Raw genomic sequence first — 21,369 nt, 5'->3', positions numbered from 1 at the left:
TCACTTTATTGTATGAAATGCAATCGCCATGTAATTGATTTACTTTATCACTATGCATTAGCGATAGTTGTAGAAGCAATAGTTGGTGAGACGACAACGACACTACGATGGAGATCAAGGTGTCAAGACGGTGATGATGGAAATCATGACGGTGCTTTGGAGATGGAGATCAAAGGCACAAGATGACAATGGCCATGTCATGTCACATATTTTGAGTGCATGTGATGTTTATATTTTATGCATCTTATTTTTCTTAGTACGGCGGTAGCATTATAAGATGATCCCTTAACTAAATTTCAAGGTATAAGTGTTCTCCCTGAGTATGCACCGTTGCGAAAGTTCTTCGTGCTGAGACACCATGTGATGATCCGGTGTGATAGGCTCTACGTTCACATACACCGGGTGCAAGACAGTTTTGCACATGCGGAATACTCGGGTTAAACTTGACGAGACTAGCATGTACAGACATGGCCTCGAAACACTGGAGACTGAAAGGTCGAACGTGAATCATATAGTAGATATGATCAACATAGAGATGTTCACCATTGAAGACTACTCCATCTCACGCGATGATCGGACATGGTTTAGTTGATTTGGATCACGTGATTATTTAGATGACTCGAGGGATGTCTATCTAAGTGGGAGTTCTTAAGTAATGTGATTAATTGAACTTAATTTATCATGAACTTAGTCCTGAGAGTATTTGCATATCTATGTTGTAGATTAATAGCTCGCGTATAGCTCCCCTGTTTTATTTTGATATGATCCTAGAGAAAACTAAGCTGAAAGATGATAGTAGCAATGATGCGGACTAGGTCTGTGATCTGAGGATTATCCTCATTGTTGCACAGAAGAATTATGTCCTTGATGCACCGCTAGGTGACAGACCTATTGCAGGAGCAGATGCAGACGTTATGAATGTTTGACAAGCTCGGTATGATGACTACTTGATAGTTAAGTGCACCATGCTTTACGGCTTAGAACCGGGACTTCAAAAATGTTTTGAACGCCATGGAGCATATGAGATGTTCCAAGAGCTGAAAATGATATTTCAGACTCATGCCTGTGTTAAGAGGTATGAGACCTCTGACAAGTACTTTGCCTACAAGATGGAGGAGAATAGCTCAACTAGTGAGCATGTGCTCAGAATGTCTGGGTACTACAATCGCTTGAATCAAGTGGGAGTTAATCTTCCAGATAAGATAGTGATTGACAGAGTTCTCTAGTCACTATCACCAAGTTACTAGAACTTCGTGATGAACTATAATATGCAAGGGAGGACGAAAACGATTCCCAATCTCTTTGCGATGCTAAAATCGGCGAAGGTAGAAATCAAGAAAGAACATCAAGTGTTGATTAACAAGACCACTAGTTTCAAGAAAAAGGGCAAAGGGAAAGAAAGGGAACTTCAAGAAGAATGGCAAGCAAGTCGTCACTCTCAGGAAGAAGCCCAAAGCTGAACCCAAGCCTGAAACTGAGTGCTTCTACTACAAAGGAAATGGTCACTGGAAGCGGAACTGCCCCAAATACTTGGCGGATAAGAAGGATGGCAAAGTGAACAAAGGTATATTTGATATACATGTTATTGATGTGTACTTTACTAGTGTTCATAGAAGCCCCTGGGTATTTGATACCGATTCAGTTGCTAAGATTAGTAACTCGAAACAGAAGTTACAAAATGAACAGAGACTAGTTGAGGGCAAAGTGATGATGTGTGTTGGAAGAGATTCCAAGGTTGATAAGATCACCATCGCATACTCCCTCTACCTTTGAGATTAGTGTTGGACCTAAATAAATGTTATTTGGTGTCTGCGTTGAGCATGGATATGATTGGATCATGTTTATTGCGATACGGTTATTCATTTAAGTCGGAAAATAATTGTTGTTCTTTTTACATCAATAAAACCCTCTATGCTCATACACCCAATGTAAATGGTTTATTGAATCTCGATCGTAGTGATACGCATATTCATAATATTGATGCCAAAAGATGCAAAGTTGATAATGATAGTGCAACATACTTGTGGCACTGTCTTTTAGGTCATATTGGTGTAAACCGCATGAAGAAACTCCATGCGGATGGACTTTTGGAATCACTTGATTATGAATCATTTGATACTTGCGAACCATGCCTCATGGGCAAGATGACTAAGACTCTATTCTCCGGAAGAATGGAGCGAGCTAATGACTTATTGGAAATAAATACATATTGATGTATACGGTCCGATGAGTGTTGAAGCTCGCAGCGGGTATCGTTATTTTCTGACCTTCACAGACGATTTGAGCATATATGGGTATATCTAATTTATGAAACACAAGTCTGAAACATTTGAAAAGTTCAAAGAATTTTAGAGTGAAGTAGAGAATCATCGTAACAAGAAAATAAAGTTTCTACGATTTGATAGCGGAGGCGAATATTTGAGTTACGAGTTTGGCTTTCATTTAAAACAATGTGGAATAGTTTCACAACTCACGCACCTGGAACACCACAGCATAATGGTGTGTCCGAATGTCATAGCCGTACTTTATTAGATATGGTGCGATCTATGATATCTCTTACCGATTTTCCACTATCATTTTGGGGTTATGCATTAGAGACAGTTGCATTCACGTTAAATAGGGCACCGTCTAAATCCGTTGAGACGACACCGTGTAAAATATGGTTTGGAAAGAAACCTAAGCTGTCATTTTTTAAAGTTTGGGGTTGTGATGTTTATGTGAAAAAGCTTCAGCCTGATAAGCTCGAACCCAAATTGGAGAAGTGTCTTCATAGGATACCCAAAAGAAACTGTTGGGTACACCTTCTATCACAGATCCGAAGGAAAGATCTTTGTTGCTAAGAATGGGTCCTTTCTAGAGAAGGAGTTTCTCTCGAAAGAAGTGAGTGGGAGGAAAGTAGAACTTGATGAGGTAATTGTACCTTCTCTCGAATTGGAAAGCAGCACATCAGTGAAATCCGTTCCCGTGATGCCTACACCAACTAGAGAGGAAGCTAATGATGATGATCATGAAATTTCAGATCAAGTTACTACCGAACCTCGTAGGTCAACCAGAGCACGTTCCGCACCAGAGTGGTACGGTAATCCTGTTCTGGAAGTCATGTTACTAGACCATGATGAACCTACGAACTATGAGGAAGCAATGATGAGCCGAGATTTCGCAAAATGGCTTGAGGCCATGAAATCTGAGATAGGATCCATGTATGAGAACAAAGTATGGACTTTGGTTGACTTGCCCAATGATCGGCAAGCCATAGAGAATAAATGGATCTTCAAGAGGAAGACGGACGCTGACGGTAGTGTTACTATCTACAAAGCTCGAATTGTCGCAAAAGGTTTTCGAAAAGTTCAAGGTGTTGACTACAATGAGATTTTCTCACTCGTATCGATGCTTAAGTATGTCCGAATCATGTTAGCAATTGCCGCATTTTATGAAATCTGGCAAATGGATATCAAAACTGCATTCCTTAATGGATTTATTAAAGAAGAGTTGTATATGATGCAACCAGAAGGTTTTGTCAATCCTAAAGGTGCTAACAAAGTGTGCAAGCTCCAGCGATCCATCTATGGACTGGTGCAAGCATCTCGGAGTTGGAATATACGCTTTGATGAGTTGATCAAAGCATATAGTTTTATACAGACTTGCGGTGAAGCCTATATTTACAAGAAAGTGAGTGGGAGCACTACAGCCTTTCTGATAAGTATATGTGAATGACATATTGTTGATCAGAAATGATGTAGAATTTTCTGGAAAGCATAAAGGAGTGTTTGAAAGGAGTTTTTCAAAGAAAGACCTCGATGAAGGTGCTTACATATTGGGCATCAAGATCTATAGAGATAGATCAAGATGCTTGATAAGAGTTTTCAATGAGCACATACCTTGACAAAATTGTGAATTAGTTCAAAATGGAACAGTCAAAGAAGGAGTTCTTCCCTGTGTTGCAAGGTGTAAAGTTGAGTAAGACTCAAGACCCGACCACGGCAGAAAATAGAAAGAGAATGAAAGTCATTCCCTATGCCTCAGCCATAGGTTCTATAAAGTATGATATGTTGTGTACCAGGCCTATTGTGTACCTTGACATGAGTTTGGCAAGAGGGTACGATAGTGATCCAGGAGTGGATCACTGGACAGCGGTCAAAGTTATCCTTAGTTGCCTAAAGAGGACTAAGGAAATATTTCTCGGTTATGGAGGTGATAAAGAGTTCGTCGTAAAGAGTTATGATGTCTACTACACAGCCTTCTTCTTGTAGACGTTGTTGGGCCTCCAAGTGCAGAGGTTTGTAGGACAGTAGCAAATTTCCCTCAAGTGGATGACCTAAGGTTTATCAATCCGTGGGAGGCGTAGGATGAAGATGGTCTCTCTCACACAACCCTGCAACCAAATAACAAAGAGTCTCTTGTGTCCCCAACACACCCAATACAATGGTAAATTGTATAGGTGCAATAGTTCGGCGAAGAGATGGTGATACAAGTGCAATATGGATGGTAGATATAGGCTTTTGTAATCTGTAAATATAAAACAGCAAGGTAGCAAGTGATAAAAGTGAGCGTAAACGGTATTGCAATGCTAGGAAACAAGGCCTAGGGTTCATACTTTCACTAGTGCAAGTTCTCTCAACAATAATAACATAGTTGGATCATATAACTATCCATAAACATGCAACAAAGAGTCACTCCGAAGTCACTAATAGCGGAGAACAAACGAAGAGATTATGGTAGGGTACGAAACGACCTCAAAGTTATCCTTTCTCATCGATCTATTCAAGAGTCCGTAGTAAAAATAACACGAAGCTATTCTTTCCGTTCGATCTATCCTAAAGTTCGTACTAGAATAACACCTTAAGACACAAATCAACCAAAACCCTAATGTCACCTAGATACTCCAATGTCACCTCAAGTATTTGTGGGTATGATTATACGATATGCATCACACAATCTCATATTCATCTATTCAACCAACACAAAGAACTTCAAAGAGTGCCCCAAAGTTTCTACCGGAGAGTCAAGACGAAAACGTGTGCCAACCCCTATGCATAAGTTCACAAGGTCACTGAACCCGCAAGTTGATCACCAAAACATACATCAAGTAGATCACGTGAATATCCCATTGTCACCACAGATAAGCACATGCAAGACATACATCAAGTGTTCTCAAATCCTTAAAGACTCAATCCGATAAGATAACTTCAAAGGGAAAACTCAATCCATTACAAGAGAGTAGAGGGGGAGAAACATCATAAGATCCAACTATAATAGCAAAGCTCGCGATACATCAAGATCGTGCCAAATCAAGAACACGAGAGAGAGAGAGAGAGATCAAACACATAGCTACTGGTACATACCCTCAGCCCCAAGGGTGAACTACTCCCTCCTTGTCATGGAGAGCGCCGGGATGATGAAGATGGCCACCGGTGAGGGACCCCCCTCCGGCAGGGTGCCGGAACAGGGTCCCGATTGGTTTTTGGTGGCTAAAGAGGCTTGCGGCGGCGGAACTCCCGATCTAGGTTATTTTCTGGGGGTTTCTGTATTTATAGGATTTTTTGGCGTAGGTCTCATGTCAGGGGGGGTCTTCGAGTCGTCCACGAGATAGGGGGACGTGCCCAGGGGGTAGGGCGCGCCCCCCACCCTCGTGGACGGCCCGGGACTCATCTGGCCCAACTCTTTTACTCCGGGGGCTTCTTTTGGTCCATAAAAAATCATCACAAATTGGCACGTCAATTGGACTCCGTTTGGTATTCCTTTTCTGTGATACTCAAAAACAAGGAAAAACAGAAACTGGCACTGGGCTCTAGGTTAATAGGTTAGTCCCAAAAATCATATAAAATAGCATTAAATGCATATACAACATCCACGATTGATAATATAATAGCATGGAACAATCAAAAAATTATAGATACGTTGGAGACGTATCAAGTTACGTCGATGCAAGCTTTTACACCGATCTAGATGACTCTGAGTATGAATCTGGATACATATGAAAGTGGGAGCAATTAGCTAGAGTAGTTCTGTGCAGAGCATTAAGACTTAGAAATTTGCAAAATACATACGGATCTGAATGTGGCAGACCCGTTGACGAAACTTCTCTCACAAGCAAAACATGATCACACCTTAGTACTCTTTGGGTGTTAATCACATAGCGATGTGAACTAGATTATTGACTCTAGTAAACCCTTTGGGTGTTGATCACATGGAGATGTGAACTATTGGTGTTAAATCACATGGCGATGTGAATTAGATTATTGACTCTAGTGCAAGTGGGAGACTGAAGGAAATATGCCCTAGAGGCAATAATAAAGTTGTTATTTATATTTCCTTATATCATGATAATTTTTTATTATTCATGCTAGAATTGTATTAACCGAAAACTTGATACATGTGTGAATACATAGACAATACATAGGTCCCTAGTATGCCTCTACTTGATTAGCTCGTTCATCAAAGATGGTTAAGTTTCCTGACCATAGACATGTGTTGTCATTTGATGAATGGGATCACATCATTAGGAGAATGATGTGATGGACAAGACCCACCCGTTAGCTTAGCATAATGATCGTTAAGTTTTATTGCTATTGCTTTCTTCATGACTTATACATATTCCTTTGACTATGAGATTATGCAACTCCCGAGTACCGGAGGAACACCTCGTGTGCTATCAAACATCACAACGTAACTGGGTGATTATAAAAATTCTCTACAGGTGTCTCCAAAGGTGTTTGTTGGGTTGGCATAGATCGAGATTAGGATTTGTCACACCGAGTATTGGAGAGGTATCTCTGGGCCCTCTCGATAATGCACATCATGATAAGCCTTGCAAGCAATGTGACTAATGAGTTAGTTGCGGGATGATGTATTACGGAAAGAGTAAAGAGACTTTCCGGTAACGAGATTGAACTAGGTATGAGGATACCGACGATCGAATCTCGGGCAAGTAACATACCGATGACAAAGGGAATGACGTATGTTGTCATTGCGGTTTGACTGATAAAGATCTTCGTAGAATATGTAGGAACCAATATGAGCATCCAGGTTCTGCTATTGGTTATCGATCGGAGATGTGTCTCGGTCATGTCTACATAGTTCTCGAACCCGTAGGGTCCGCACGCTTAACGTTCGATGATGATTTGTATTATGAGTAATGTATTTTGGTGACCGAAGATTTTTCAGAGTCCCGGATGAGATCACGGACATGACGAGGAGTCTCGAAATGTTTGAGAGGTAAAGATTGATATATTGAATGATGATATTCGGACACCGGAATGGTTCCGGAGTGTTTCGGGTATTTATGAGAGTACCGGGAGGTTACCAGAACCCCCCGGGGAAAGTAATGAGCCAACACGGGCCATAGGGGGAGAGAGAGGGCAGCCCACAAGGGGTGGCACGCGCCCCCCCATGGGCAGTCCGAGTTGGACAAGGGGAAGGGGGCGTGGCCCCCCTTTCCTTCTCCCTCTCCCTCTCCTTCCCCCTTTCCCCCTCCGAAAGAAAGGAAGGGGGCGACTAGGACTAGGAGTCCAAGTCGGTTCCCTCCCCCCCATGGCGCGCCCCTAGGGCTGGCCTCCTCCCTCTCCTCCTTTATATACGGGGGCAAGGGGGCACCCCAAGGCACATCAATTGTTCTCTTAGCCGTGTGCGGTGCCCCCCTCCACAGTTTACTCCTCCGGTCATATTGTCGTAGTGCTTAGGCGAAGCCCTGCGCGGATCACATCACCGTCACCACACCGTCGTGCTGACGCAACTCTCCCTCGACACTTTGCTGGATCAAGAGTTCGAGGGACGTCATCGAGCTGAACGTGTGCAGAACTCGGAGGTGCCATACGTTCAGTGCTTGATCGGTTGGATCGCAAAGATGTTCGACTACATCAACCGCGTTAAGCTAATGCTTCCGCTTTCGGTCTACGAGGGTACGTGGACACACTCTCCCCCTCTCGTTGCTTTGCGTGATCGTAGGAATTTTTTTGAAATTTCATGCTACGTTCCCCAACATACTTCGCCATACTCGAGGAAATACCCTTGCAAACTTTCCGTGTCAGTTTAAAACAACTCATTGAGAACGTTGGTATAGCCTTAATAACTAACTTCAGTCGGACTTCCCTAGCGGCACATGACACCAGTCTTTCACATCCACTATTCAGCTTGCTTCGGATTCTTTCGCCAATATGATCAAATGTGGCACTCGTTATGCGTCCAACAACAGTGGGAAGACCTTGGTACCTCTCACTGAATGCTTCCACGGAAATGCCCATCAAATTTTTGAGAGCAACCCGAGCAGTTTCTGGAGTGTTGGGACTGAAGTATATTGAGCTTTTGTCTCTGTTCACACACGGTCCAGAACAGTCCCCATAAATTCTGAGAATTTGTTTCAATCTCCTGCCACTGTCATCCTTTGCTTGCATCAAGATCAAACTATCATCCGCAAAAAGCAAATGGTTGATCCAAGGTGACTGAGCACTCACCCTAATCCCTTTGTCCGCATAAACTCCACCAAATTTATTCAGCAAACTTGTGAAGCCCTCTGCACATAGCAGAAAAAGTCAAAAAGATAAGGTGACACGGGGTCCCCTTGTCTTAAACCCCTTGATGGGTCAAAGAACGGGAGCAACTCTCCATTCACTCGGATAGAGAACCTGACCGAGGAAACACACTTTAAAATAAGGCGGATAAAAGATGTGCAGAGCCCAAGACTAGACATGATTGCCTCAATATAATGCCATTCAACGCGGTCGTATGCCTTCATCATGTCGAGTTTCACCGTGCACGCACTATTCTTTCATTTCCTTCTTCTTATCATCGCATGAACACTCTCATAAGCAATGAGAATGTTATCCGTGATCAAGCGACCGGGGACAAAAGCACTCTGCTACTTCCCAATAATATCCTCCAAAAAGGCCTGATTCTATTGGCAATACATTTGGCTGCAATTTTGTAGAGAATCGGGCACAATGAAATAGGTCGATATTGATTAATATGCTGAGGATGCCTCACCTTGGGAATAAGTGTTATAGTGGTGTCATTCATCCTTGTGGGTAGCTCACCTCCATTCAGGAATCCCAGCACGGCTGGAACTACGTCATCTTTCAGTAAATTCTAGAACGCTGAAAAAAGCCAACAGTAAAACCGTCCACCCCCGGCGCCTTCAATGGAGCCATTTGGAACAGTGCTACGCGCACCTCCTCTGCCGTAAAAGGCCTAGCCAGAGCTTCATTCATCTCAGGTGTCACACGTGGGGTTACTAGCTGAGTCAAATCCTCCATAGGCATGTACCCTTGGGTAGTAATAAATTTTGGTAGAAGTTTTGTACAACAACACAAGTCTCTTCTACAGTACGACATATGGAGCCATCTTCCCTCTCTAAATTCAGAATTTTATTCGATCTCTTCCTTTGTGTAGCTTGTGCCTGAAAATACTTCGTGTTACGGTTGCCATGTCTCAGCCACAACACTCTAGAACGCTGCCGAAGAAAGATTTCTTCCTGCCGAAGGGCCTCCTTAAGTTTGTTTGCAACAACTTTTTCTTCGTTAGATGGCCCCCGATCAACAGATTGGCTACACAATCGATCTAGTTGAGAACGAAGCTTACGAATTTTGCGTGCCAAACAGCCAAATTCCTTTGCATCCCACGCACTTAACGAATCCTGCATCATGGTTAGTGCTTGAAGAACACCCTTTAGTCCCTGCCGACCAGCTCCTTTCTGCCAATTGTCAATCGCTACTTAATCATAGTCGACATGACACTGCCACATATCCTCGTAACGAAAGGGTTTAGATCCCCTCGGGCGACCATCAGCCACACTTTCACGCAGATCAACTTTGACAAAGCAGTGATCTGATTCTGTCGTGCTAATGTGCCGAACGTGAGCATAAGCAAACATACTGAGAAGCTCTGCATTTCCAAAGGCTCGGTCAATCCTGGCTTTCACATTTGATCAAGCCTTTGGAAATGTTCTGACGCAAACGTGAATCCTGGCTTTCACCATCTTGACCATTATCCCAGGTATACTCTGTCCCGGACCAACCAAGATCTTGAAACAAACAATCCTCAGTCACCTCTCAAAACGCTTTCATCTGCCATTCGGGTCTAGCCGTACGCGAGAAATGTTCTGACGCAAATAAAGTTTCTTTAAAGTCGCCAACACAAATCCATGCAGAATGTTGTATTGCGAACAAGGTTCGGAGGAAACGCCAACTCTGGTATCTTCCTCCTTTTTTGGTTCACCATAAAAAACAGTAAACCGCCACTTATCCGATCTGCCATTCACCTTCTGCACCACACAATCAAAGTGGCTAGAACTATAATTCTTTAGCTCGAATTGCACATCCGCCGACCAAACAAACCAATCCCGCCACTTAGTCCACTACTATCAACCGCAAAACACCCAGCAAAGCCTAAAGTTTTCTGAAATAGTTCCACACGCTTTGCTGCAATCTTTGTCTCCATAACAAACAAGAGACAAGAGACAGGGCGCTTCTTGCTTCACAACATTGCGAAGCTCTCGAACTGTCGACGGGTTCCCAAGCCCCCGACAATTCCAGCTAAGGCAACTCATTGTGACTGGCAGCGCTGCAACACAGCCGCTGCCAAATCTCCGAAGTTTACCGGCGTGGGTTTCTTCTTCTTTGGTTCCCTGTGACCGTCACCATTCTGCTTTGAATCTCCTCTTAATTCATCCAGATGACCAACACTCACAGGAACAATTTCGTCGCCAGCAACACTAGATATGTGCGCATCATTAGTCAGTAAGGCGTTGCTACCCTCCTATACACCATTTGATTATCCGATGGTCCTCCCTTGCGTTTAAACTGATGACACGTCTTCACTGGGGAGGTAACTTTCGGGTTCTTGTCTGCAGCAGTACTCGAGTTTCTCGTTTCGCCGGCATATAAGCACCAAGACTTGTACCTTGATGGGCTGAGATACCACTGTCCATCTAACTATCCAATCACAGATTAGTTCACCGTGTATTTACTATGTTAAAAAAACTGAAAGAACACTTCAAAATCAGGAAAGAAAAACTCGAAAGCACGGTTTACTTCAACCTTGCTCACGAGTCACGCCGTCTCTCCCTACTGTTCCCCGTGCGGCTGCATCGCCCGCCGGCCGCCGGCTGCCGCCTCTGCTGCACGCGGCACGCCTGCCCCGCCGCCGCCCTCCCCTGTTCCCCTCTCCCCACCTACTGGTTGCTCCGCCTCCACGTGACCGCGTCGTTCCGCCTCGGCCTAGGCAGTGCTCTCCCCCTCCGGCCAGTTCCCGCCTCCGCTTCGACCGGCGGACTCCTGCCGCTGCCGACCTCGTGTAACGCTGGGTCGAGATCGATGCTCGCCGAATCACGCAGCGACGCAGGCGCAACTGCTGCCTGCTCTCGCAGCTCGCCTACTCGTGGCTCCTGGGTAATTTCTAAATTTGATGCACTGAACTAAATAGAAGATGCTTATGACAGTATGTTTATTATTCCTAATTCCGGTACTGGTTCTCTAAAAAAATTCCGGTGTTGGCAAGGTCTGATTTCTAAATAAATTGATGCATTTTGTTATCAATTTCATTTCTTGTTATAGAAATAGAAGATGAAGATATATTCATTGTGCAATCCAGCCATATCTTTTTTTCTCTTTTTTCTGCTTTCAGTGAGGTATGTTTTTGAGGTAGTTTATAAGCGCTCAGCTTTTGGCCCGTGGTTTGCTCCAAATCCCACTGGTCGTACCTGCATTAGCGTTTCCACACAGCTTACTGTGCCGATCATATTTACAGTAGAATTTCCTTTATTGTAGTTTTTTTTCCTTGATTCTAGCTTATGTTGAGTCTAACATAAACATAGAGTAAAATGTCCCTTCAGTTCCTTAGGTTGTCGGTGCACTCACTTTAGTCCTGGTACTCTAAATTCACATATTTCATTTTGGACCCCCTAAACTTGCTAAAGCGGTGTGCCTTGGCCCAAAACTGCTTATAATAACACTGACCATGGCCAATCACGCGAGGGGTTGACCGTGCCACTTGGTTATGTGCTCACTAGCCACGGCGGCATAGTCTTTCATTGGAACACTGAACCCCGTGTTCATGCATGTGTATCCGTGACTCCGTGTGAAAATAGGTGATTTGTGCCTGCCCTCGAACGGTGCTTCACAGAACTATTCTCCGTCACACTGTCACCATGTTGCTACAAACTGTATTTATCCTTTTGTACAGTATAGGCAGGGATCGAGCCAGTATATATGCATGGGGTGTGTAGGGAGGGGGGTGTTAGGGGTCAGCTGGTCATGGCTACTGCAAGGCTTTAACAGTCGTCACAATCTGTCAGATTTGAAAAATTTACAAGCCATTAAAATTCAGGTTGAAGAAATTCAAAGAGAGAAATTCTAGTGATATTATCATCAATATTTGTTGTGCAGGGCCCTGAGCGTGTGTTTGATGAATTGACTAAGGCGCTGAAAGATCCTGCAGATTTTGTTGATTTTGATCTGCCATCTGCGTTGAAAGAATGGAAGCTAGGCTACTATATACCAATTAAGCGGAGTATCCTTGCCAATCATTTCTTGAAACCTATCTACCTCTCGAGTTTTCAGAGCAGCAATCATGCCACCATTGCATGATTCAATTTAGTAAAGTGTCGGGTTGAAGTTTCCATATTCTGTTATGTTGTGAAGTACGATTCATCATATCTTTCAATGTATTTCACCTGGCAATCTGGATTTGTGATACACCTATAACTGTAATGTGACATGCGAGGAAAGCTGATTACATAGAGTGTTTTTCTCTCATTCCCCCCCCCCCCCCCCCACCCACCCACCCTATGATTAGGTATATAAAGTTTTCATTGCCCATTTACACTCTCATGATGTGAACTTCTAATCTGCACATGATAATCATATTTTTTACATTATTGATGTCCTTAATTCTGCAAAGATGTTTATCTTACTAAGAAGCGGGTTGAAGATGATGGCATTTTTTGTTCTTGCTCCCTTTCTTCTGGATCATCAGTTACTTGTGGAAAAGATTGCCAATGCGGGTACTCTCTCTCTCTCTCTCTCAGGCACGCACACACAATTGCGCATAATCTAATTGCTTCGTACTCTGTAAGAAAAATGAAGAAAAATACAAATTGTTCTTAGCTATTTGATTAATGCACTTGTAAAATTCAGTATTATCGAGAAAAGAACAATTCTGAACCGCTATTTTATTGGTGCAGGATGCTGTTCTCTTGTTGTTCATCAAACTGTAAATGTGAGAACAATTGTGCCAATAAATCATTCCAGCTCCGTCCTTTGTTCAAAACAAAATTAATTAAGGTATGACCTATTCAAATTTTCATAATTAGTGAGTCTGGAAGAATTGGCCATTTAAGGGCAAAATTGAGGACTGAGGAGGAACACTGCCATTGCTATATATGGCCCTATAATGCAATATCTGAATATAATCTATTTTTACTGCACTGGCCTTGAATAGAATGTGTTCTAGTTTCTATGTTGTATCGTAAGGGGACTGTGGGTGGACGGGAACTTGGTGCTCTCGGGTACCCGCGCACCCTATATGCGCAAAAAAAATTAGTAATTCAAAAAAAGTTCAAAACTTTTTTGGAATCAAACATGATCAGGTATTGTACTCGTATAAAAAGTTTGGACAAGAAATGATTCCTATTGACTTCAGGGCAAAAAAGACAAGTTTATGACGACAATATAGCGTATATAGTACTTGTATATAGCGTTTTTTGCCGAATGTTCGACCCAAGATGCAACGAAAATCAATCTCTGACAAATCTTTTTATACGACTACAATACTTGATCATGTTTGATACCAAAAAAGATTTGGAATTTTTTGAACTTTTTTTGAATTACTAATTATTATTTTTTTGCATATAGGGTGCGCTGGTACCCAGGTTCTCCTTTGTATTTTCCGACTGTGGTTCCTTATTTTATAATAGGATTAGAGGAGCCATATTCATTAAGAATATTCTTGCGGGTTCTCTAATCTTCAATAATGCAAAGTATATAGCGCTGAAACCAACCTACAAACTTCGTCTCACCGTCAAAAGCCCAGCAAGGACCTCTACCACCAACTTTATAGAAATAAACAGCTTTGGGTCTGCCAACAACTAAATCCTGCATGGGTAAAAATGAACAAAATAAGGTTTGCGTTGGAGCGATATAAAATCCTAACAGCAAATATGTGAGGAAAACATAGGTAGGACTGTAGTAATTTGAGTGACTGGCCGTGGATTGACAATAGTAGCTAAAATTTCCTACATTTTGTAGACTTATTTAGTTTCAGTGACCAGGGCGGAGATCTTGTAGAGTTTTTTTAGTAGCAAAGTAGCGGCTGAGCAGAACAACTATACTGTATCAAGAGCCTATTTCGTCAATGCCCATCAATTACCTTAGAATGGTGTCTTGCCACGGCCAACAGGGGATGGTGCTAGGTCACACAGTTTGTGACAAATAATACTGTTTGTACATAATGTGATACTAACAGACGGGCTAACCGAAGTTGCCATGTTATTCCTGGTACACTGCTGTCTGCTTGCAAACTTTTAACCTTCCAATAAGACTTGTCAGGATGGCTATAAAACATTAATACGGTGTTAGAGATCGTATTCTTTAGAATAATTAGCCTTCTCTTAGCTTTCCCTGGAGTGAAACAATTTCTTTCTTTCTCCTCTCTTGCTTCGGTAGATAAGTAAATATCATGACGAAGAACACCCCATTGTACATCCCGTAGATAGCAATCTTCCATATGGTAACAGTACCATCTGCTCTTGGAGCTATTCAATTAAATTATTCCGCCCATTTAACGAGCTAAATATCGGTGGCCACACTACCTCCAGACAGCCATTCACGATCTGTTAAGCTTGCTTTGGCATTGCTTCATGCATTATTGGTCTGATTGAAATGGCCACAGTCGGTCATTCCTTTTTTTGTTGACTGATAAGCACTCACGAATCTGAAATATGCTTTGGGAACAAAAATCATCTCATACACACATGAAAAGTAAAAAACAGATGTTGCCTCTTAAAGAATAAGCTGTTTTTCCGGAGAGTCGTGACAGTTAGTCATGTATATTACATCCATAAAAATGGATAATTAAAAAATACTAAGAATCAAAAGTATATACGATATGTCAATCCTCAAAATAATAGCATATACGATTCTCACTAAACAGAGTCTGCACCAAAACTGAATAGTCCGATTATGTAGCGAAGCTTCTATCACCAGCATCTCCCAAACCTGGAACTATGTACCTGTGGGTACAAATCAACGACATTAGTCACTGCGCCGTTTGATCGGTCGCCCGACCTACAGGCCAGATGCATTATATTGAAGGATGGAAACACTATGTACACGTTTTACAGCATAAGCATTGGACAGCGAGAAGTTTAAGACAGCACCCTCTCTCATCTACTTCAAAATCGATCATCCCTGTGTAAACATGGAGCCTGAAGACCAAAAACAGAATAAACAACGGGAACCTGCTATACACATATAGCATGGCTTACCTAATCATACCCAGGGAACTTGTTGCTGAGATTATGTAGCACGGGAGGCACGTTTTACAGCATAAGCATTGGACAGCGAGAAGTTTAAGACAGCACCCTCTCTCATCTACTTCAAAATCGATCATCCCTGCGTAAACATGGAGCCTGAAGACCAAAAACGGAGTAAACAACGGGAACCTGCTATACACATATGGCATGGCTTATCTAATCGTACCCAGGGAAACTTGTTGCTGAGATTTTGTAGCACGGGAGGTGCTGTGATCATGTGACAGCTGATACCTACATCCAGGTGTTAGGTTGATTGAACGAATAATTGAGAAATAAATACAGAAAAGTTGCATGAACTTAGAACTTTAATTTGCTTGCTTGTAAGTCCACGACCAATGGGCAAGTCAATAGCAGCAACAATGACCCCATGTAAAGGAATATAAGTTAAATACATCATTGTATTTATGTGTAAGTATACCAGCTGTTCTGCTTACATGGACCAATCTATAACTTCTATTTCTCTTTCATTACTGAAATAAAGTATATTTGAACTCTCAAACTGCAATCTGCTCAGGTACAATGACTTCTTTTCTTTCTTTCTTGAGGATACTAGCAAATAAACGAAATGGTTGGTAGCAACATAAAATGAAACATAAAAAAATGTAGCTTAAAGAAAATCTCCAAATGTTTGAAGTTAGTAATTTTGACAGTACAACTTGAATGAGTCAAGGTGAGGCAGTTGTTTGTGACCTGATCTGCCATACATGGTGGAATTCTGTCTAACCACAACTATATGTCAAGACTTCCCATGTTAGGTACACCAATGGGGCTCCCCTGTTCTCGGTAGAAAATTCCTCTAGTAGGCTTTATTGGTTGGCTGGAATTCTTCCCACGGATTTCTTTTCATAGGGATAGGGATCTTCTATTTCAACCACAGTAGGGGTAACTGTGTGTTGGGGGATGAACCCTGTGAAGCAGGGGCAGGGATGTTCCTCTCCCTGTCCCTATCTGGCTTTCCAGGTCCCTGTGGTTCTACCCAATAAAAAACTTGCAACCAATGGTCTGAGCTCCCAATGCCAAGCCGCCTCAGTTTCCTTGACATCAACTTTGTGCGTCTTTGACTCGCCTGGCAGTCCTTTTTGTCCTATGTGACTCTGCTGAAGTGATGCTAGCAGCCCAAATCCACCACTGCAAGGCCTATTCACCCCACGGGTGCCTGCTGGCCCCTTCTATTCTCCTCTCCCAAAACCTGCTGCTGTCGGCGCCTCCAACAGTGGCCATGGCCTCCTCTGACTTCCAATTCTTTCCACTGCACGTTCTTGATTCTGGTGAGTTGTAATGTTAGTCTGTGCAGCTAACCAGTTACTTGTCCGTATGCGACCTAATTTTTGTTTAGTTGTTAACCTTAGGGGATACAAACAGAGGAAAATATGCTTGACCTACCATATTTGGCTATATCCTATACATACATGTCGAATCTGTGTGCAGACAACTTCTGCTAGTTCACCAGGACCTTCTTAACTAGATTTGTGTCATTTTCTTGGTTATATGTAGTCTGGTGATTTTACCGTTCTAGACATTTGTTTCTATAGTCAGTATTGCATCGTTGCCCCTAGGTCAATTTATGATACTGTGTTGTCTGGTATTGTTTTCCCTTATGATGTTACGTTACATACAATGTTTTTCCCTATTTTGTATTTCTATCTGGAACTTATATATAATTCAGAGATCTCTTTGGAACCCCATTACTTATCCCTGTACTCCATATCTGAGCTGGCCCTTATATATGCGTGTTTCATAGAGATTATATGTATGTTAGCAAAATATCCAACATATAGTCGCATTCTGTGCACAACTGACCCTGCACCTTAAACCATGGCAAATCCCTTTTATCATTTATGCCACCAGTTGTGTCCCACTACTCAGTTTTGCCATTAGAAGTTACATCTGCTCAAAAATGCCATCGTTCTGTGAGATCCTTGCTCAAAAATGCCATTAGACATCGTTATTGTCGGGTCAAACCCATTGACCATGTTATATGACAAAAATACCACTAGATCCACATGTCAGTTCTCTGTTCTCTCTATCTCACAATGTGAAGTGTGGGGCCCACTTGTCAGGAGTAAGCAAGCGAATAATTTTACAAGAAAATAAGAACGTTGTTGGGATCAAGTGGGACCAACACTTTATTGTAGTGAGATAGAGGGAGAGCTGACATGTTGGTCCATAGGTATTTATGTCACTATAACTTGGCAAACATCATTTGAGCTGACAGTAATGGTATCTAGTGGCATTTTTGAGCAGTAGAAATTCCTAGTGGCAAAACTGAGTAGTGGGACACAACTAGTGGCATAAATGATAAAAACCCAACTTTCTTTATCTTGTGAGGCAGTATATTCTTCATGCACTAACTCAAGCAATACTTCAACATTGAATACTTTACAATTTGCAAAATTAAATGCGAGGAGGAAAGTATGCTCTTATGTGTTAATAAGTCTACAGAGAATCTAAGCAAGTTGTTTCATGTTTCATACTTTTGAAGCGTAGCCAATCGTTATTATTTGATGACCGTTTTCTAGGTTTCGTTGTAAGTGGTGCATAAATTTAATTGTTTCATAAAATGTTTAATTGGTGTGTATACATATTTTTCACTTCCTAACAGTTCCCTAAAAGACTGTTATATTCTAGACAGAGAAATGTGGCTTTGGATTGATAGCCGAGGAAGAAATAAAGAAAGGAGAATTTGTTATAGAATATGTAGGAGAAGGTAAGGGTTTGTTGAAATCTATTTTGAGCAAGTAAATGAAACGCAGATAAATGCAGTATTATATATTATGATGGTTACTCACATTGTGCACTGGGCGATCAAACTAATATCCATATATCTTGCATCGATTTTGTAGTCATTGATGACAGAACTTGTGAGGAAAGACTATGGAAAATGAAGAGACAACGTTACACTAACTTCTATCTTTGTGAGGTCAGTAGTAATATGGTCATTGATGCAACAAACAAGGGGAACAAGTCCAGGTTCATCAATCATAGTTGTGAACCAAACACAGAGATGCAGAAATGGTTAGTTATATTGTGCTGCTTATTCTATATCCATGCTGATGACCCTGATATTTGCTACTGGTATCATGTTATTTCAGGACTGTAGATGGAGAGACCAGAGTTGGAATTTTTGCTCTTCGTGACATACAGAGAGGGGAGGAGCTGACCTATGACTATAAGTATGTTCATTCAGGTTCCTGGTTACTTTATAAGTTTTTTTTTCATTATAAAAAATTTGTTTCACCCACCTTGCTTTATCGCATCGTGTACACAAAACTGTTGCTGTTTCTAATCTCTGTCCTCTTTTACAGATTTGTCCAGTTTGGAGCAGATCAAGATTGTCATTGTGGATCTTCAAACTGCAGAAAAATGGTTGGCACGTCTAAGTCGGTCAACTCATTTATTCTCCACAATGGCAACTCAACAAGCTCACAAGATCAGCACGACATGAAGAAAAGAAAGACAACCTCAGATAATTGTATTGGGGAGATCATCCGTTTATGGGATCGACGGGACAAAATGTATGCCTTCACAGCTTCAAATCTGGTTGATGGTGTTAGATATCCTTTTATCTGTCGTTTTCAGTTCCCGGTCTGGTTTAACCCCTTGTCTTTCAATATTCTGCCTTTCAGGTATGTCCCAGCAGTTGTACATGACTATGATGAGTACACTGGAATGCATACCGTGAGTATTTTAACAGATGATTTTTACATGATATCTAATGAGCAATTTATATATTATTTGTTTTGGTTCAGTTACTGCTTGATGAAGAAACTACTGAAAATTTTGATATGAGAGAGGAAGACTGGGACTTCCTACCGGTACGACATTCTTAGTCACTAAACCGGTTGATTTGGTTTGTCTTTTGAAGCTTTTGGGTTCTGTCATACCTTACTTGCTAGCTTCTGCTTCACATTTGCTACCAAAGTCAGTAAAACATGATTGGATTTTTTTTTATGTTTAAATAACAGTCGATTACTCGTATTTACATAGGCATAGCACCTTTCAATCCTAGAACTGCATTGAAAGTCGATACCGAGCATTTTCAACTCTCACTTTATTGCATATAGCATTGTTACCAAACCTGTTTTGGATGGGATTGTCTCATTTGCTCCAGAGAAGGCCCCCTGATCATTTGATCTTATCTTTTTACAGCGCCCAGAAGATCCAGAAGAAGACTGAATAGTGAAGGTTACACTGATGACTAACTACTTATAACATAGTGCTATTTCATGTTTGGACCCTTCTTTTGTACTACTGGCTGTTGTTAAAATTTGCATTTTTATTGTTCATCCTGTTAATTTTCTTTTCTATTTCAGTTATTTTTACATGTTTTATAAGTGCACTGAGAATATGTATTCATACGGTGCAATAGGATATTGTTTTACTTCTGTAGGGGTGCATGTGCTGTTTGGAACTATTAAGATGTAGTGTGTGTTTGGTTTGAGCCAAAGTCAAGCCCACTAAAAACTTGGCTAACCAAAATATTGACCAAGGTTTTCGTTGCCTTCTGGCCGATGCTGGTCAAAAAAGTGAACTGGAGTAGGCAAAGTGGCGTGGGCATGCAAATTTTGAACTGTCTTAAAATACCCGTAGTTGAGATTTGAACTAACTAGATGATACCCTGAGCGTTGCTGCGGGAATCGGTTGCAATATATTTCGATGAGATTTGATTGTGTGGAATATAAATATTTAGATTAGTAACACGTGAACCAAAATAAAATGTATACGACTTAGTTGTAAAATAAAATATTTATTGGATATAAGTAGAATAATAGAATGAAAAATATTTTCCCATACATGGTTGCATGTAGTGGTTGGTCTTTTCCCATGCATGGTTGCATGCTGAGGTGGTTCTTATCCCATTCATAATTGTACGGTGATGTGGCATGCTTGCATGTTAAGATAAATAAGTTAGTGCGGATGAATCTCTTAAGTATATAAGATTTTTATGGAAAGATCACTTGATTTCCCATAGTAGGCTATGTTTGGATAAGGGTGATTTTATATGGATTTAGTTTTGGACTCCTAAGGATTTGAAACAAAAATACCACTATCAGACCTTCTCTTTTTTCTTAGTTGGATGCCTTGTCTGACGGATGTTTCTCTATCGTGTGCAGGATCCTTATGTTTCTGTGTACTAAAAGGATACATCCAGTTGATTCCCATCTCAGCAGAACCTGTCACTACCATTGTAGAAAAATCATCACTTGGCAAGTGCTTGGTGCAACCATCCACCCTCAAACCAGAATTTTTTTCAGTGTGCTCCCACCTTGTAAATTAGATTTCCGTCCTCAAATTAGATTGTTTTTTTCCCCTGCGCTCTCCGGCCTCAGAGTTCCACTCTCAAAACATATTATTTTCCCTGCATTATCAAGCCTTCTCAAATGAGACTTATTCTACTGGTCACAGCTTTGTTGTGTTGTCCTGCATGTGTTAGTATTGGCTTGTTGCTTTGGGAGTGAACTTTACATCACATGTGATATCGGTAATTGTCGAAGAAGTACCTGTCCCTGAAAATACTGTCTATCTAGAACCGGCAGTTTTACGTGATGTGAGATGCTCTGGCGCGGTGAACCATGGTCGCTGCCATTTTGCCACCCTAGCCATGAGGCAAGATCTAGGCTGCTATTTTCCACGCTTGAGAGGTTGCATCTCAGTAAGCGAAAACATATGTAGAACCTTTTCCATCCTTAGGCGCCTGAACACGCACGTCTGAAGTCGTTTGATGCAGGTTCTATCCACTTCTCGCAATGTGGAGAAATATATGCATGTAAATATTTCCCGCGAGCCGACGTCTGAAGAAATCATCACAATCCGTGAGTCTCATGTCTTGGAGATGATGTGCCGGC

At 41.7% G+C, this 21,369-nt stretch overlaps 1 protein-coding gene across 2 annotated transcripts; it reads left to right on the top strand.

Annotated features, from left to right (window-relative positions):
- Positions 1-10,946: 10,946 nt before the first annotated feature.
- Positions 10,947-20,926, top strand: LOC109770658 (histone-lysine N-methyltransferase ASHH3). Of its 2 annotated transcripts, XM_020329385.3 has the most exons (12): positions 10,947-11,381; positions 12,378-12,501; positions 12,892-12,994; positions 13,175-13,274; positions 18,152-18,230; positions 18,367-18,538; positions 18,616-18,696; positions 18,829-19,038; positions 19,150-19,201; positions 19,273-19,338; positions 19,673-19,708; positions 20,638-20,926. In XM_020329385.3, the coding sequence occupies exons 1-11, from the start codon at positions 10,962-10,964 to the stop codon at positions 19,697-19,699; spliced, it is 1,434 nt and encodes a 477-aa protein (XP_020184974.2). In that variant the 5' UTR covers positions 10,947-10,961; the 3' UTR covers positions 19,700-19,708; positions 20,638-20,926. The 2 variants fall into 2 exon arrangements, with proteins under 2 accessions (XP_020184974.2, XP_040246071.1); XM_040390137.2 differs by having other exon boundaries at positions 18,829-19,201.
- The last annotated feature ends 443 nt before the right edge of the window (positions 20,927-21,369 follow it).

This window comes from Aegilops tauschii, chromosome 5, assembly GCF_002575655.3.
Source record: "Aegilops tauschii subsp. strangulata cultivar AL8/78 chromosome 5, Aet v6.0, whole genome shotgun sequence".
Taxonomy (NCBI): Eukaryota; Viridiplantae; Streptophyta; class Magnoliopsida; order Poales; family Poaceae; genus Aegilops; species Aegilops tauschii.
Note: the sequence above shows the minus strand (reverse complement) of the source record. Positions and strands in the feature narration are given on the sequence as shown.

Coding starts and splice junctions, on each gene's coding strand:
- LOC109770658 (XM_040390137.2), top strand. CDS start 10,962: ATGTTAAAAAAACTGAAAGAACACTTCAAAATCAGGAAAGAAAAACTC. Junction 12,995..13,174: donor GGAAAAGATTGCCAATGCGG/GTACTCTCTCTC, acceptor TTATTGGTGCAG/GATGCTGTTCTCTTGTTGTT. Junction 19,339..19,672: donor AAGACTGGGACTTCCTACCG/GTACGACATTCT, acceptor ATCTTTTTACAG/CGCCCAGAAGATCCAGAAGA.